Here is a 19,375-nt window from a genome sequence, read left to right on the forward strand (position 1 = left end):
CACTACACTCCCGAAGGTCCCTTTAATTATCCTTGGGTATGCCTGAGTCCTGACAGCAGATGGAAATGGTTAAGCCATCACTTATGCTTTTGATACTCATACTGCATCATTTTTCCTTTTCTTTTTTTCATCAATTTCAATGTCTGAGGGTGACTCCTTCCTTAAATTGGAGCTGGATTCCAGGGAAATCTTATTGTCTCCTAGTTGCTCACTAACTTGATTGGAGCAAACTCTAAGTAATAATCTCCTTGCACTGGCATTTCCACAGCCCATTGTGCATGTGAGGTACTGACCACACTGGTGGTATGAGCAGCTAGGCAGGCTGCGATGGTCTAGAGCTGATGCATACATTTCCTCACTTCCTCTATTCTGCTGCCAGCGTAAACCTGAACCCACGCCATGGAACATAAACAGCAGAAATTGAATATTTGGTTAACTTATTCTTTTATAGCCCCTATGCAAAGCTCAAAGGAAGTGGTTCCCAAAAGTCACTCTATGGCAAGAAGAGAAAAAATAAGGAGAATTATGAGCTTTTTAAAATAGAGCTAGATGTATTCTATATATAAATTTGTTATGAGTTATATCTTTATTATGCTGGGGGGTGATTCTTTTCATTAAATTCTTAGAGCTGTATTTTTGCTTTTTAAATTCTTAACTGCAGAATAAAAAGTTGGCAATATTATATAGGTTCCCAAAACATTTAGAGGTAATTTACTGGTCCATGAAATAAAAATGCTTGAAATCACTGCACGGGGGCAAGGCACTTGATGTGACTCAGAGCAGAGTCTGTCAGCCTGAGGAATTTCTCCATAAAGATGGGGTGCGGGCAGGGGCAGCAAAGGTTGGCATTGGAAAACCATCAGTAATCTCAGGTGACAATGGACAAACCTTAGCTTGCACGTGATGAGTGGATGAGTACTTTTAAAAAATAGGATAAAATCTTGTGTAAAACTTATTTCTCAGAAACTTGCACAACCTCTCTTCTATGCAAATACTAATTTAGACAGAACCAGAATCTGGGTAAACAAATTTTGTTTGTTCATGTGTGGCTAAATATTCAGGTATTAACCACCAAAGGTGTGATGAAAAATAGGGACTTTGGGGAAAAGATTAAATATGGGCTAAACACCCACTTTCAAATTGCAGGCACCGAGAAGGTAAATGTAGTTTATATTGATTCTCTGTATGCATCTCCCTCTTACCATATTCCCAAGGCATTGGTCATAAGCATCTATCATATGCCTGTGTACAAAAACGGGAGAAATGTAAATATATGAAGGAGAGACCAGAACTTATGCTGATGTCAATGAAAATGCCTGTTTACATATTTATACATGGGGGGAAAGTCCAGGCACTTTGAAAAAGGAGGGTACTTCACTATTGGGTCAATAGTGAAAAATACCATCAACCCCTAAGCAAATCTCCATTATATAGGAAAGGAAGATCTGGGAAATGAAAGTTGAATATAGATTTTTTTAAGAGTACAAATATTTTCTATTGGCCAAATTAAAAATGTAATGTTTCTGTTCCTTTCTCATATTTTTTAAAAGTCCCTCTGGGGTTTGATGAAAATGCAATAAAATGTTGCTGATTCCTCTACACTTAACTCATCAAATTGCAATCTGGTAAGGGATATTTTATGTTTAAAAGCCTTTTTGAGCAAGCTGTGAGGGCCGTGTATCACCCATTTTTGTATTCCCAGGATCTATTACTCCATTATACATGGTTAATGTTGAATAAATGTATGCACACTGGCCAAAACCCAACAACAACTGAAAAACTAATTCAAACTTTTGAAAGTTTTAAATTCTCAGTTATCAAATGGTCTTTAAACGTAGTGGAATTTTATTTTCTCTATGAAAATGATTTTCTTTGGTTTCTCAGTCTCTAAATTTTCCTTTTTCTTTCTGAATTGCCCTGCTATTAGCCTCCTTCTATTTTATCATATGTGACACTTCTCACCATTCTAACCCAGTTCTTGAGCAGTCGCGCTATCCAGGAGACAACTAGGTATTCTGGTGCCCAAGACTCTTGCTCTGACACTTGTGTCATCACTCCTAGAAAGCTGAATTCTCTGCCAGTAGCTCACCTTTTGTAGACTCCAGGCAAAGGCATCAGGAATATTTGAACCAGCCTGAATCTCAAGTAGGAAGTAAATATGGTTTCTTACTCAAATAATTTACCCTCATCACATAAAATGCCATTGTAAAGAATACCTTGAAAAGTGTGTAAAACATAACTAGACAAGTGTGTATGTGTGAGTGTGTGTATGGTAGAATATACAGATGTTTGCCTTTATTTCAAATGGTGGAGACTATCAAACTATTTCCATAGTTTATGGCTAAGTTGCAGTAAATCTGTACAGAAAAAAAGTCTAAATAATAAATAAAATAAATTTTTCTCTGGGAGATGGTAAATATAATCTTAAAAGCTATAGCTGTCAGAGAGAAAAGAAACCAATTTTTCTGGGTGACCTAGGTAATCATGATATCTATGTCTTTTTAAAATCCTTTCTTAGAATAGTCAATTCTCTATGCTCAGACTTTTGTGGCACAGCCAGGAATCGTATACATATGGAATATATTTGTTATACTGTTAGGAAAAGTGATAATAAGGATTATTTCTTAACTATACATGGCATATTACTGAAGAAGATAAATTATGCTCAGAACTGGGATAATAACGATAAATTGGGGGTGTTCATTATACCATTTAATCTATTTTTAGGTATATTTCCTTAAAAAATATTGTACCTCTTTTGGCCACTGGTGTTTGAGACTCTCAGGCTTATATTATGTTACAGTAGTTAATATTCATAAAAAGCTTTATCAACACATGGGTGCTTTTCTGCAGAGATGATAATTTTTAATTGGTTCTTATGTGTTACATTCATCATCTCATGTTGCCTCTGTTCTACTCATCTCTCTAGTGTTCTATTATGTTTAATGGTGATTTTATAAACTCATTTCTTTGTTGTGCTTTAGGGAAAGGTTTGTTTGTACTGTGGATTCCTGGCTACAGAGCTCTGTATCTGGTACTACAAAGAGCTGCTATAAAACTACTATTGGTTGCAATACCATAGATGTAAAGAAAGCGATGTGGTTTGGTCAGTTCTCAGTGGAGCTTTTCACTTTATTGGTATTTATCTCTTCTATTTGAATAAACCACTGGGTAGATGCAGGCAGAATGTGCCACAAATCAATTATATGATCCATGTAGCAGCTTTAGTGAGCTTGAACTGCAAAAAACATAGTTTGCTGAAATTGTATATTCAATTGCTGAGGTCTACATTGAGTCCATTTAGATCTAGTCTATCTTTTAAAGTCCTGGAAACACTGGAGCAATCTATTTTGATGAGGATTTGTTCAGAACAAGCACACAATAAAGAATGAGATGCTGTTTCCTCTAGTACTGATGCAGTAATAATTGACAAAACAATAGTTATATTACATTTCCCTTTAGAGGTTTTAATTTAATAGAAAATTGTTCTGTCCTTCAGCAAATTTTAGTACATTCACTAACTCTTCAAATGTCTGTTGTGGTTCTAGTGGATGCGGAGCATTGTGTAAGGTGTGGGGTTACAAAAACCAGTTCCTAGCCATAAGGTGATTTAACAACTGGAATTCTTTTGTTTCCATCTAAATGTACATGTTGCGCCACAGTTTCTCAAAGGATATAACTGCTTGGGATCCTGGGAGGGATGCAGAGGGCCAAAAATGCTTTTGATTGTGGGTCTAGATATAAACCTAAAATCATCTTTCCTACTCAACTGAGCCGAATCACTCCTCTCCCATTTAAATTACTAGCTGCTTAATTCCCCACTAATTCAATCTTCATCCCTCCTCCCATTTCTTTTTCCTTCTTGTTGACCCAGAAGCATGGCCCTCATTTCTTTCTGGTTCTCATTCGTGCTGAATGGACCCAACAGCTTTTTGTTTGGGCTGTGCAATCATGGCAGAAAGATTGCAACCATTTTGATCTTCGGGTCTAGAAGTAACCTTCTCTCTACTTTTAACAGTCTGAATATAACAGATTCAATGGTTGTGCTCTTCAGAGAGACAACAGTGGAGGATAAAAAAAAACAAGTGGTTTTAAAAGTCAGCTTAACTGTGGTATAATTTATATAGAGTAAAATTCACTCTTTTTTATGTGTACTGCTCCATAAATTTTGACAATGTACACAGTTGTGTTAACTACCACTATAAACAATATGGAGAACATTTCCATCACATCCCCACCCCACCCCCCAAATTTCTCTTTGCTCCCTTTGTAATTAATTTTCTTCTCCCAATCACAGCTCCTGACATCCACTGATCAGTTCTCTGTCCCGATAATTTTGTCTATTCCAGAAAGCCATACAAGTAGAACAATACAATATGTAGCCTTTGAGTCTGGCTTCTTTCAGTTAGATAATGCTTCTGAGATTCATTCATGCTATTGCAGATATGAGTAGTTTTTTCCATTTTATTACTGAAAAGTTTTTATTTATGGATGTACAACAGTTGATTCATTTACCGGGTGATGAATATTCAAGATATTTCCAGTTTTTGGCAATTATTAATAAAGCTGCTATGAACATTTGCAAATAGGTTTTTATGTAGATGTATGTCTTTATTTTTCTTGAGTAAATCCCTAAGGGTGGGGTTGCTGGGTCATTTAACTTTGTAAGAAACTATGAGACTGTTTTCCAAAGGGGCTGCTCTATTTTGCATTGTCACAGTGATATGGGAGAATTTCAGTTGCTATACGTCCTTGCCAGCATTTGGTCTTCAGGGTTTTTATTTGAGCCATTCTGGTAGGTATGTTATGGTATTGCACTGTAGTTTTAATTTACATTTCCCTAATGACCAATGAAGTGCAGCCTTTTTATTCCATCCACATTTCTTCTATTTTGTGCACTGTAAAATACACATAACATAAAATTTTCCATTAGTAATAGCCACTGGCAGACGCTTATCTGTTTTCTGCCTCCACAAATTTGCATATTCTGGATATTTCATATAATGGAATCATTCAAGATGTGGCCTTTGTTTCTGGTTTCTTTCACTTAGCATAATCTTTTCAAGGTTTGTCCATGTCGTAGCATATATCAGTATTTCATTGCTTTCTTTTTGTCCTTCAAGTATTTAGTATGTGCATTTCTATATATATTTCCCATAGCTCTTCTTATTAGAAATATATTAAACACATATTTCCAATATAATGACTGATTTTTAAAAACTGGTACAATTCATTGGTTTTTATGACTGAATGATAGTCTGTCTTATGTGTATACCAGATTTTGTTTGTCCATTCATCAGTTGATGAACATTTGGGCTGTTTTCACCTTTGGCTATTGTGAATAGTGCTGTTATGAACATTTGCGTACACATTTTTCTTGATCACATGTTTTCAATGCTTTTGGTTTTTACCTAGGAGTGGAATAGCTTAGTCATATTGTAAGTCTATGTATAACTTACTGAGGAATTGCCAAACTGTTTACCTTATTGTTTGAACCATCTTATATTCCCACCAGCAAGGCATAAGAATTCTAGTTTCTCTCACCAGCACTTGTTCTTTTTGTTCCCCGTTTTTAAAAACTATAATCATTTTAAAGGGTGTGAAATGGTATTGCATTGTGTTATTAATTTGTATTTCCCTAATGCCTAATGACATTGGGCATCTTTTCATGTGTTTGTTGACCATTTGTATTTCTTCTTTGGAGAAATATCTATTCAAGTCCTTTGCCCATTTTAATAATTGGATTGTGGTTTTTTTGCTATTGAGGTGTAAGTCTTTTTAAATATATTCTAGATAGTTGAAACTTTTCAGAAAAGTGCGTTACAAATATTTTCTCCCATTCTATGGGTTGTCTTTTTACTTTCTTGCCAAACTGTTTCTTGATAATACTTTGATGCACAAAAGTTTTGAATTTTGATGAAGTCCAAAATATCTACTTTTTTATCTCGTTGCTTATGCTTTTGGTGTTATATCTAAGAAATCATTGCCAAAGACAAGATTGTGAAGCTTTACTCCTATGTTTTTGGATAAATACCCAGAATTGGGATAAATACCCACTATCCGAATTCTGGGTATTTATCCGAATACTGGGTCCTTCATTGTCTCTTGTTATAGCCTTTGTTTTAAAGTATATTTTGTCTGGCATAAATATTGCTACTCCAGCTGTTTTTTTGTTTTCATTTTCATGAGATATCTTTTTCCATCCCTTTAGTTTCAGTCTCGCATGTCTTTCAATCTGAAGTGAGTCCCTTCTAGGCAACATGTGTCAGGGGCTGCTCTCCTTACCCCTTTAGCCACTCTGTCTTTTGATTAGAGCATTTAAGCTACTTACATTGAAACTAATTGTTGATAGATATGTAGTTATTGCCATTTTATTCATACTTTTTATCTTTCTTGTTTCCTTTTTGTCTTAAAGAAGCCCCTCCAAGATTCCTTATAATACTGGTTTGGTGGTGATGAACTCCTTTAGCTTTTTCTTGTCTGGGAAGCTCTTTATCTGTCCTTTGATTCTAAATGATAGTTTTGCTGGATAGAGTAATCTTGGTTGTAGGTCCTTGCTTTACATCACTTTGAATATTTCATGCTAATCCCTTCTGGTCTGCAAAGTTTCTGTTGAGAAATCAGCTGCCAGTCTTATGGGAGCTTTCTTGTAGGTAACTAACTGCTTTTCTCTTGCTGCCCTTAAAATTATTTCTTTGTCTTTAAACTTTGGCCTTTTAATTATGATGTGTTTTGGTGTGGGCTTCCTTGGGTTCATCTCGTTTGGGATCTTTGTGCTTCTTGGGCTTGTATGTCTATTTCCTTTGCCAGGTTAGGGAAGTTTTCCATCATTATCTCTTCGTGTAGGTTTTTAATTTCTTGCTCTTCCTCTTCCCCTTCTGGTACCCTTATAATGCAAACATTGGTATGCTTGATGTGGTTCCAGAGGCCCCCTTAAATTATCCTCATTTTTTTTTCTGTTTTGATTGGGTGTTTTCTGCTACCTTATCTTCTAAATCCCTGATTTTGTCTTCTGCTTCATCTAATCTGTTGATTCCTTGTAATGTATTCTTCATTTCAGTTACTGTAGTCTTTATTTCTGACTTTTTTTAATGTTTTCTATTTCTATTTTATGTTTCTTATTTCTTTGTTGAATTTTTCCCTGAGATCATTGAGCATCCTTATAACCAGTGTTTTGAACTCTGTGTCTGATAGATTACTTATCTCCATTTTGTTTAGTTCTTTCTCTGGAGTTCTGCTCTTTTATTTGGGACATGTTTCTTTGTCTCCCTATTTTGGCTGCCATCCTGTGCTTGTTTCTATGTATTAAGTAGGGCTGCTATGTCTCCTAGTCTTTGTATAATGGCTTTATGTAGTAGGTGTGTTGTGGGGCCCAGTAGCACAGTCTCCCTGGTCACCAGAGCTGGATACTCCAGATGTGTCCCTTGTGTGGGTTGTGTGTGCCCTCCTGCTGTAGTTGAGCCTTGGTTGCTATTTGCATGTCAATGAGAGGGATTGACCCTCAGGCTGATTGGTTGTAAGGACCGGCCATGACTACAGAGGTGGAGCTGTGATGCAGGGGCTTACCCTACAGAGCAGGATTTACTTTAGTAGGTCTCTAGTGCCTGCCCAGTCTTCCTTTGTGTGTGTTGTCCTTGGAGGCAGAAAGGTGATGTTTTGGCTCTGTCCTGGGGCATCCTGAGAAAGGCCCTGCCGCAGGCCAAGTTTAGCCACAGCCTATGCCCTGCTAAGGGCCACATGGTATGAGCCACAAAACAATCCATAGATGCTCTACCTGTGCTGGGTTTTGCGGTGTCTTGAGAAGCTAAAACACAAATTGAGGCTAGCTGCCACTAGTGCCAGGCTTGGGGCTGCTCAGTCAGAGGTAGGAGACACACCAAAGGCAGTTGCTGCTTGTTTGGGTTTTGTGAGCCTTTGAGAGATTTTAGGAAAGTCCTTAGCATGACCCAAGATGAGCCATTTGGGTGGAGAAGACACTGGAAGTGGTTTAGGGGTGCCCAAAAGTTGGGTGCAGCAGGGTCTCAGGGAATCACCAGGGCGGGGCTAATGAACAGCATTAGCCTTGTTGATGGAGACTCAAATATGGTGGCATCCATGTCTGCATGCCAGGAGTGGGGAGGGCTAAACAAAAAAACAATGGATTGTACCAACACCTCTGTCTGAGAGAAAGCTGCCCTTCTAGCCCTCTACCTGGAGCCAGACAATTCAGTCCCTCCCCATATGCCCCTGATGTCTTTTGAGCTGTTGTCCCAGTGCTGGAGCTCACAGTGAGTGAGTCCATCAGCTAGTAAGTCTGGCCCTTGAAGAGGATCACCTGGGAGTCCATTTGCCCTCTGTCTCACTCAACCACAGTCTCCACTGGTTTTCACAACCAGAAGTTATAGGGACCTCTCCACCCAAGAGTGAAATCCTGGTCTAGGGAGCCTGGTGTGGGGCTGGGACTTCTTGCTCCTCCAGGAGGACCTCTGCAGCTGAGATCTCCCTCCCAGTTCTTAATGGTCACACATGGGTGTGGGACCAGCCCGTTCTGCATCTCCATCCCTCCTACCAGTCTCGAGGTGGCTTCTTCTGTATTTCCTCAGAGGTAGTATTTTGGTTCATCTGGACTTCAGGCAACTCTCAATGATGGTTGTTCTGTAGTTTAGTTGTAATTTTGATGTAGTCATGAGAGGAGGTAAACACAGCTTTTACCTACTCTGCCATCTTGACCAGAAATCACCTATTTCTGGACTCTTGATTTGTTTCATTGATCTATATACCTATTTTTATTTCATTGACTCAGTGTTTTGATTATGGTAGCTTTGTAGTAAACTTGAAAATCAAAAGGTCTGAGTTATCCAATTTCATCTTTTTCAATATTACTTTGGCTACTCAGGGTCCCTTGCAACTACATATGAATTTTTTAGATAAGCTTCTCTATTTTTGCAAAGGCCATTGGGGTTTTAATAGAGACAAATATATTTACATATTACTTTGGATAATATTGCCATCTTAAACATATCAAATATTCCAATCCATGAACATGTGATGTCTTTTCATTTATTTAAGTCTTTAATTTCCACAATGTTTTGAATAATAGTTTGTCCATTTACCAGATAATGAATATTCAGATTATTTCCAGTGTTCCTTGTAGAACTGTTATAACTCCATGGTTAAATTCACACCTCTTTTTGTAAAGTGCTCCTTCCATTTTGCCCATTTAAACATAACTGGGCCATTTGTTTTCTTCTCTCTCTTTTTTTTTTTTTTAAAGATTTTATTGGGGAATTGGGGAAGGGGAACAGCCAAGTTGTTGCCCTTTAATCTTAGTTGTGGTGGGCACAGCTAGCTCAGCTCCAAGGCCAGTTGCCATCTGGCTGCCCATTGGCAGCTTATAGCCACTCAGCTCAAGGTGCTGTGTTCAATCTTAGTTGCAGGTGGGGGTGGGCGTAGCCCACCATCCCATGTGGGAGTTGAACTGGCAACCTTGTTGTTGTGAGCACATGCTCTCACCAGCTGAGCCATCCTGCCACGTGTTGGTAGCTCCGTGGCAGCTCAGCTCAGGCGCAGCTCACTGGCCCATGTGGAAATTGAATCGGCGACCCTGTTGCTCAGCGTTTGCGCTCTTAACCAACTGAGCCACTCGGCCGGCCAGGGACATTTGTTTTCTTATTACTGATTTGTGAGAATTGTTTTTTTATAGTTTGGATACTAGTCCTTTATCAAATATATGTTTTTGCAAACGTTTTCTCCAAGCTGTGTCTTGTTTTTTCATTTTCTTAACAGTGTCTTAATTTTGAACAAGGCCAATTTATCAATTTATTATTTTCTGGCTTGTGCTTTTTGTGTCCTATCTAAGAAATGTTTGCCAAACCCAAGATCATAAAGGTTTTCTCCTGTGTTTTCATCTAGAGATTTTATATTAGGTCATCAGAAAAGTCATGGCATATTTTTTCTATGCAAAAAGGTGTCATGACTTTTCCGACCCAATAGTTTAAGATTTTATATTAGGTCTATGATCCATGTTTAGTTCATTTCTGTCTACTGTGTAAAATATGGACCTTTGAACCTACAGTGACATGTCCCAATTTCTATTGTGCTTCTTACTAGTTGTATCATTAGGTAAAACATTCAACATGAGCCTCAGTTTCCTCATTTAAGACATTTACTTCTTTCTTTGTGAGAATTGTTTTGAGGATGAAATGAAAATAAGTATAAAAGTGCTTCTAAAGTTAGAGTATAATGTTAACTATTATCATTATTTATAGCTGACAGCAGCAAAAGAATGATAGTATAAGAATGTGTCATAATTGGGGGAAAGCCAGAATTCAAACAATTAGCTGCAGTCGAATGAGGTGTTTAAAAGCAAGAGCTTTTAAATAGGCCTGTGTTTGAATTCCAGTTTTGCCACTTCCTGCCAGAAGAACCTCATGCAAGGTTCTGAGCTCTCTAATTCCCAGCTTTCTCACCTATGCAATGGGGAAAGAATATAAACTCCATAGGGTGGTTGGAGGATAAAGCGAGTTACAAAGAAAACCTAGTGAACTACACAGAGTAGAGGATTAATGAATGGAATTTTTGAGAGAGAGAGAGAGAGAGAGAGAGAGAGAGAGAGAGAGAGAGAGAGAGAGAGAGAATATACACTCTCTAAAAAATGATGTGGACTGTCGTGGTTTATTGAAGTGCTAGAACAGATGATAGCAAAGACCAAAATGAAAAAGAACGAGAGCCCCTTGCATTCTCCTGCCTCTGGGAAAGTACACGTGTTGTTGGAACATCGTTCTAACAGCATTCCCTTTGCCAGCCTGACTTGTAGGATTTAGCTCAAGCGACATCTTCTTTTAGGAAGCTATTTGTTACTGCTTTCTCCTGAAATCTGCTCCATGTTCACACAGTACATAGTGCGTACCTTTCTCGTAGCAGACTGCACCATATCATGATTATCTGTTTATTGGTGGGCCTTGCTGATTATACGGGAAGCTCCCTGAAAGAAGAGAGGTATCTTTGGGTCTTTAGAATCCAGTACAATGTCTGGCACAGAGTAGGAGCTCAATCCATGTGTGTTCAATGAAAAGAAGAGTATATATTATTAATTTCTAATGTGGGTAGAAATAGCTTTTGTCAACTGAACTTTTTTTGGATAGCATAATACTGATCTCTACTCCAAATAGACCAAGTAGACTTATCCTTTATGTGTCAGTGTTAGAATAGGGCCTCATTCTCTTAGGGTGCCCGTGTCCAGACAAGAACATCCATCATCCTGTTTTAACTAGTAATATTGGGTGCAGATGAATACGTGTAACATTTGTCCAGGAAAAATGACACAGACCCCTTTTTAAAGTTTTCTATAAAGTAATGCTGTTCAAAATAATTCATTCTTCTGATCTAGTGTCATACTGACTGCGTGACAGGGTAAGTCCCATGAGTACTTGAGAAAAATTATTTAATTAAACTTACAAGTGTTAAAACATTTAATAGCTCACATAATATGGGATTTTGTGAAAGGAGGAAATATCTACCCATTACACTTCAATTAAACTGTGACTGTACATCCCTAATTCAATGATTGGAATTTCTCAGCTGATGATCTCACATATACATAGCTACCTCATAATAAGCTGAAGCAACTGGTTAATTATGTGCCAGTGACAAAGAGGTGAGAGATTACTCAATAGATTACTCAGGACTGACACCTGTGGGATTTCCTGCTAGTGATGGATTGGGTCATGCCACATAGACCACTGATCCCAAAAGGCCTGTTTTTGGCTCTCCGTAAGTTAATGTAAACTTATGGCACATAGGCAAGCACACTCGCGGCCATAATTCACGCCAGGAAATGTTGACTCATGGCATAAAAGTGTTAAGTGACCAAACACTGGAAAATGTGCCAGTTAGTTTAGGAATGAATGGCAAGAAGCTGAAAAATCTATACGCTTAAAAAAAAAAAAAACAGTTGAGAAGCGTCCACAGGAATCCACCACTTTTATCTCACTTTGTTCTGATATTATTCAACAGTCCCTATGGTATGACTAAGTGTCATAACTTCTGGCGTTGAATTAGTCCTTCTGAAACATTCCTGTCCAGAACTATCTGCATATAAGAAACAGAGAGAAAAGAAACTCAGAAAACAGAAGAGAGTAAGAAAAAATAAAAAGTGAGACAGCATGTGGTCATCAAGAGAGATAATTAATAAAAGGGAGCAAGGGACACAGAGCTAAACTACTAAGACATGACCATGGACGCACCTTCTTACTCCACCTCTTACCCGCCTCTTGCTACAACTATTTAGTAATATTTATTGAACTTGCTTTGTACTAGTGTCTGTGGTAAATGTTTTCCACTGCATTCTCTCATTTCATTTGAATCACTAACCCTATGAGGTAGGTTCAGCTGTTACCAGTTACAGATAGGGCCCCTGAGGCTTAGCGCTGTCCTCTAGCCTGCTCAAAGGCACATGGAGAGCCAACGTCTGTCTGACTCTAACATCCAAGATCATAATCACAGCACATTATTAAAAATTTGGAAATTATAAGCACAAATATGGGAGTAAAGTCACAGGGTTTATGACAGAATGACCAAAAAAAAGCATAATTTTATTTTAGAAATAAACTATTAAACAACATACCTAATGTACTTTAACTCATAAACAGAAGTGATTGTAGTCTTTCAAAGTACTTATCCTAAAAGGCCATATGTTTAAATCCATAATGATGCCAATGTCTTTTATGGTTACCAGCTTTAAACTGCTTTTAGATTCAGCCTACTAGCCACATTAAAAGAGACAAATACAAACAGCTATATTTCTTTAGCTACATCTATAAAAATATTTAAGAAAATTGTCAAGATTGACCATCTATTAAAAAGATTTATGTCCAAATGACTTTGTTTCTTAAACATCAAATTCAAGTTTCAAATTTCACGATCCAAATGATGACACTCTGAAGAATGCATGTCTGGCTCTGAAAGAGATGCCCCAGCTTGCTGAAAGAAGGGTGTAGCTTTATCAAGGGACTGACAACTTTGAAAGGGACAGTCTTTTGGATTTATAATTTTGGTATATTCCTATAATCTATAAGCCACTGCTTCCTAGTTCCTACCCACCTACAAGAAGAAAATGAGGGAAATACAATAGCAAATGCATAAGAGAAAGAAAATAAAAATAGCCATCACCACCTGACCTCCCAATGCTGAAATCAGACAGAAGTGCACAGCAGAAATTACTCTGCTGAGGGAATAATGTAAGTATATGGGTGGTCTCAGGGTCTTCTCTGTGTATTCCTCTCCCTCCCACCAAACAAAAGCCTCTAAAGGAAAATTCTGGCCTTCAGCTGTTGCACGTTTCCTCTTTTTCTCTTTTATTCCCCTTGACTCCTGGCAGTACTATGCCAATTGAGGTAATCGGAAGGGGAAGACAGGAGGAAGGCAAAATGGGGAATTTGCACTGAAAAGGGCATGGGTTTAGTAGCCTAAGAAGAAAAAATAAAAGGCTAGAGTCAAAAAGTGAAGAATGGGAATGGGAAACTAAAGAGAGGAAAGGCAGAAAAAGAGATAAGCCCACATAGCTGACTGTCTGAGAAAACTGTGTAAGGAATTAAGTGTTTAGGGTGCAAAGAGATTTGAGAGAGCTTGCAGAGTCGGCTATATAGGGCATGAGGACAGAGACTTCAAAAAGTACTGTTAATATCCTAAAAGATACTAGTAAAGATTTGAGTTATTTTATATTCCTTTTGGTTGGTGAATTGTAATTCTTTGCAACACAAGATTGGGCCATGAAAGGCTCTTGATTTATTGAGGTGATATTAGTATGACATTTTATAGCAGGTGTTCTCAATGCTGGGTACACGGGGAGACTATAGATTGCTTATAAGTTCTCATAATTGTATGCCATTTTGTGTTTATGTGTACTTGTGTATTTTGAAGTAATGAGAACCTTCATGTTCATAGCTTTTATTGAATTCATAAGGAGCTTATGATCCTCCTTAAAAAATATAAAAGGACTGTCATTGGGGAAAGAGAAAGTACAGTCTCAGGGTAAAAGACTAAATGAAGAAATGTACCTATAAAAGATAACTGTTTTCTAATTCTACCTCAAAAGCTTAATATGCTAGTCCAAATCCATTTATTTTACCAAAGATCCCAATGTATTCATTCACCACCTCCCTCACCCCTTTCCTGTCCTCCAAAATTCCTCTCTTGATCTCCTTGGTATTTCAAAACACATTTGATACATTTTAGAAAATAAAGTAACCCATTAGTTATGTTAAATAAAATGAAGTGTCACTGATGGGGGAGAATTAGAGTTAAAGTCCCAAGCAACTCAGACATTTACTATAGTTTGAAAAAGGCATCATGATAGATCCTGAAACAAAGGAAAGCACAGCAAATACTAGTGGTTGAGAGTATTAGGGTTATCAAACTGATGAAATGTCCCCTGTCAAGGTACATGGAAAGGCATTTTCAGTTATTACTCTGGGCTGAAAGGATGAATAGATCATACTTGTTACAGAAACCCTAATTCAATGTATCACAGCCTAGGCGTCAAGTTATCTTAACTGGATGAACATTTAAATTATGGAGGGCAAATAGCTGTTAAAGGGAGGAACCAAGAACCATGGAAAATCGGCCATTGCTTTGCTATGTTTGTGTGAGCCACCTACTCAAGTCTTTTACTCAAACCCCAAATGGGAGGCACCGAGCTGCTCCCAAGTCTTTCAAACATGCCTTCTTTCTTCATCTGCCTCTTTCCTCCTGTAAGAGCAGCACCCACCAGAATGCACTGTTATCTTACTCAAGACAGAAAATTCAATTTAGTGTCTTAGGAGAAGGCCTTGGGCATATATTAACTTCTAGGATTCTATGAGAAGAGGACTAGCCATGTTGCAGGTATTCTTTTTTTTTTTTTTTTTTTAAAGATTTTTATTGGGGAATTGGGGGGATGGGAACAGTGCTGGGGAATTGGGGAAAGGGGAACAGACAAGTTGCTGTCCTTTTGTTCTTCAGTCTAGTTGTGGAGGATGTTGCTTCACTGGCCCAAGTTGGCACCATCATTGCGCTCTTCTCTGGCGAGGCAGATCAGTCGCCGGCTTCTGGACGGCCGCTCACTGCGGCTGCTGGCCGCTCACGCTGGCTGCTGGCCGCTCACGCTGGCTGCTGACCATACACGGTAGCCCATGGCACTGCCACAGGGACTGCAGCCCACGCCGTCGCCGGCGACTCATGGCAGCCCAGCTCCAGGTTGAGCTGTTGTTCACCATCTTAGCTGTAGAGGGCAGTGTCACTGGCCCTCATATGTGGGATCTGAACCGGGGCCCTCTGGCATCCCAAGCGAGTTCTTAACCATCGCGCCACTCGGCCGGCCCTGCAGGTATTCTTTATATGCTTATTGAATAAATGACTAACCAAATGAGTAAACAAAGAACATCTTTCAGGCCCCTACTGCCAATGAGGCAGCCCTGGGTTTGGGAGAGCAACATCATGGAAACAAGAAACTGCCCACACATGAAATACTCCCACACCTCTTTCAGATAGCAGTCACTTCCTTAGAGTGGCTTAAACTTTCAAGAGCTGATGGTCTCCCTAGAAGTTTTTATGAGAGGAGTGGGAGATATGGTCTCATAAAATGATGGGGGAGATTATCCTGGATTATCTAGGTGAGCCCCTATGTAATCACAAGGGTTCTTAAAGAAAAAAATGAGGCAGGAGAAAAGCTCAGAGTGATGCAGTATGAAAAAGACTTGACCTGTTATTGCTGGCTCTGAAGATAAAGGAAGGGGGCTCAAGCCAAGGACTATGGGCAGCTTCTAGAATACATAAAAGGCAAGAAAATGGATTCTCTCTTAGAGCCTACAGAAAGAAACACCGCCCTGCCAACACTTTGATTTTAGTCCAGTGAGACCTGTCTTGAACTCCTGACCTCCAGAACTATAAGATAATAAATTTATGTTGTGTTAAGCTACCAAACTTGTGGTAATAGGAAACAGAGGGGCAGTGAAAAGGAGGGAAGAACGTGAGAGGCAGGCAGGTTGGTTTTGTCACTACTAGACATGGGACCTTAGGGAATTTTATTTTACGTCTTTGAGGCTTTGTTTTTCTTATTGCTGTAGTGGGTTAGAACCAGCCACCTCTAAGGCTACTTTCGATATGAAGTGAGATCACATCTTTGAATTGGCAACTCCAAGCCGCCACACTGGGCGCTCATCATTTATGTCCTTTTCTCCTCTTCTTCCGACCCTATAATCACGGGTGCCAGCATGTAGTATAGGGATCCCAGAAAAAGAGAAATAAAGTGAATGGAGATAAAAAGTCAAGTCTGAGAGTTCTAGGCAGCACCCACTGCTGCCTGAGACAGGAGATACCAGTTCTGTTGGCTATCTAGCAGTTCATAAAATGAGGATTTGAAGGGCTTTACCACGTGTCCATCAGAGAGAGAAGAAAAGAAAGGGCGTAGAGTGTGAACAATAGAAGATTGGGGTGGAGCAGGGGTGGGGGGAAAGCAGGGGGAACATAGGGTGGGACTCAGGCTGGAAATATCATGGATGGGACTTCCCTTGCAAAGGGGCTGTAGCTCTAATAAAAAATGAGGGCAACGTCAGAATCAGTTGTTTGCTTCCCTTTTTTTTTTTTGGTCCATGTTTCTACATCATCCTTCCCTTCAGTTTAAGCACTATATTAGAACATATTCGTACACAAACATTTATGAATTCATCAAAGATAGAATATGTATCCTGGGATGGCAAGGGAAGAGAGGTGCATGCATTTATGTTAGATTTCAAATGTTAGGATGGACCTTTTAAAAGCATTGGAGAAATGTCCTCTTGGGAATAAAAATTCCGGCCGAGTGGTGCATTGGTTAAGAGTTGGCTTGGGACACCAGCTCTGAGCAGCAAGGCCCTGGTTCAGATACCACATGAGGGCCAGTGACGCTGCACCCTCTACAGCTAAGATGGTGAACAACAGCTCGACCTGGACCTGGGCTGCTGTGAGTCACCATAGATGGTGTAGGCTGCAGTGGGGCTGGCCGGCAGTGGGCGTGAGCTTTCGTGAGCTGCCATGAGCCTCCGTGAGCAGCCGTCCAATGGCCGGCAAGCAACTGCCTCACCCGGGAAGAGTGCAATGATAATACCAACATGGGCCAGTGAAGCAACGTCCTACACAACTAGACTGAAGAACAAAAGGACAGCAACTTGTCTGTTCCCATTCCTCCGATTCCCTAGTGCTGTTCCCCTCCCCCAATTCCCCAATAAAATCTTAAAAAACAAAACAAACAACTAACTAGTAAAATGCTATTAACCCTCTGAACTTGTAATTAATTATTTCTTTGTCTAAGGTGATGTGGGAGATTGATCAGCTATCTATCTTCATTTATCTATCTATTTCACAATGTACGTAAGATCTCTGCCATTAACAACAATGCTATGTTCTATCAAATGATATTCAAAGTACTATGAAAAGTATATGAATAGTGGAAAATAAAAAAAATCTAAGGTTAAATGACAACTTATTCCCATTTAGGCTTTGCAACCAATGTAGATTTCATGACTATAGAGCTGTAAATGTACTGGAATAATTTCAAGAGAAAAATATCCAAATTGTAATAAAAATCATTGCTAGGGTTTGGATGTAATTTGTGTTAACATTTTTAAATTAAATTTTGTGATATTGCATAACTTTGAACAGGTCATTTTGTAGTAAGGTCAAATCTATTTCTACAACACATTAAATTTTAAGAAATAAGTAGATTTTAACCCACCTTTTTGCTTTATTAATCAATTATTTTAAGAAAGTCACAAGAAATACTCACAAACCACTGGTTTTTTATAAAGGAATATTTACAAATTGCAAAGCGACTTGCTGTGCAATATATCTTGCTTCAAATTATATCAAGAAGATTATTTCCATATCTTCTTCTGTAAGTCAACCTAAAATTGAATTAACTATCACATTAGCTATTGAGACTTTCCAATACTTTTAAAAGGAAAAAGTAAAGTCTTCTAAAATGACCATGACACGTTTAAGTAAATATTTCTCCCAAAGTTTCACTGTATACTTTAGTTTGTGAAGATAAAAGTAAACACATAGACCAGTTTTAGGAAGTAATTTACAATTTCCCATTTCCTCTGATTTTGGAAAGTCCTTTAAAATATACAAAATCTGTTGTGATTTCTCATAACACCATTTTTTCTAAAGGCTTCACAGCTTAGATAGCCAACAGTGCTGATAAATCAGTTCATCAATGGGCTCAGAAATCTTAGGAATAAAGGCACAACTCATTTCTTTTCCCTTCTGCCATTTGCTCCATTGTCCCCAAATGACTTCACAACAGAGTGTACAGATCAAATGATTTTTTCTAGGAATACTGACAAACTTCTACTGGAATATGCAGAGACTTTCAGAAAAGTCAACATTTACTTAGTTTAAAGAGCTTTCAATTTGACCTAGTAGAGCAATCAGTAGGTTTACCTAACCCTGAGAAACAGCCCAACTAGCTGATCTATGCAGGTATTCATCTTTCTTCCCCACAGAGCTCTGCTGGCAACAGTCAAAACCAAAGTGGGAACTTAATAAAAATGAAAACTGTGGTAGCAAAATACACTTACAAGGTTAATTTGACATATTGCAAAAATTTTGGAGGTTATAGTGGTTTCTATACAACTACAGTCCTGATCTAGAGAAACCCCAGAGAAACAGCTGCATTTTGATATATAACCTGTCTTGCTTGCACAGACAACCCCAGGTTTTCAGGGTGTCTAAGTTTTGAGATGCTAAAATTTAAACATAACTGGAGAAAATTGTATGCATTTCATATCGAGAAATAACGGGGTAATAAACCTGTAGAAATTTACACTTACGCATTTGGCAAAGGATGAGAAAGAGAGGAAAAAAAAAGAAGCCCGTTCTGCTTACTTAGTAAGAAAATTGTGCTCATACTACTGGGTTCTCTGGTTACCTGTGAATGTCTCCATTTCTGACATTTGGTAGCAACGGGCTGAGGCAAACCCGGCAAAATGGTTTCTAGCTGCTGGAAGATTAACTCCTGCACATCTTCAGTGCGGTGTTCCAAGTATGTAACTCCAAAGGGGACAGTGGTGTGAATCACAAGGGAAGGCCCGATTTCTGATGACACTAGTGTAAGAAAAACCAAGATACATCTTAAAGCGGGTGGCATTTCAATCCAGGTTTCAGAATTGACCACAATAACCAGACAATCAATGGAAGGAAAACAGACTTGAATCTTTGAAGCATAAAACTATGCTATTTCTGAAACTCCAAGTCAAGTTTCTCTGAAGAGGAGAAAAAATTCATAATGTATTTTAGAGAACAAGTTTTCAGGTCTTGCTAAAGAACCAGAAGGGAGGGTAAGAAGGAACACCTAATAGGTACTGCCTTGGATACAGTT

General features: G+C 38.7%; 1 protein-coding gene across 3 annotated transcripts in view; it reads right to left on the reverse strand.

Annotated features, from left to right (window-relative positions):
• RNLS (renalase, FAD dependent amine oxidase) overlaps window positions 1-19,375 on the reverse strand; it is a 273,899-nt gene that overhangs the window by 10,750 nt on the left and 243,774 nt on the right. For 2 of the 3 annotated variants that reach the window (XM_019651518.1, XM_019651520.1), the window contains exon 6: window positions 18,926-19,101. The exons of the other annotated variant lie outside the window; for it this stretch is intronic. In XM_019651518.1, the coding sequence (XP_019507063.1) occupies window positions 18,926-19,101 (176 nt within the window). The remainder of the gene's footprint in view (window positions 1-18,925; window positions 19,102-19,375) is intronic. 3 annotated transcript variants of the gene reach the window in all.

This window comes from Hipposideros armiger, unplaced genomic scaffold (assembly GCF_001890085.2).
Source record: "Hipposideros armiger isolate ML-2016 unplaced genomic scaffold, ASM189008v1 scaffold_161, whole genome shotgun sequence".
Taxonomy (NCBI): domain Eukaryota; kingdom Metazoa; phylum Chordata; class Mammalia; order Chiroptera; family Hipposideridae; genus Hipposideros; species Hipposideros armiger.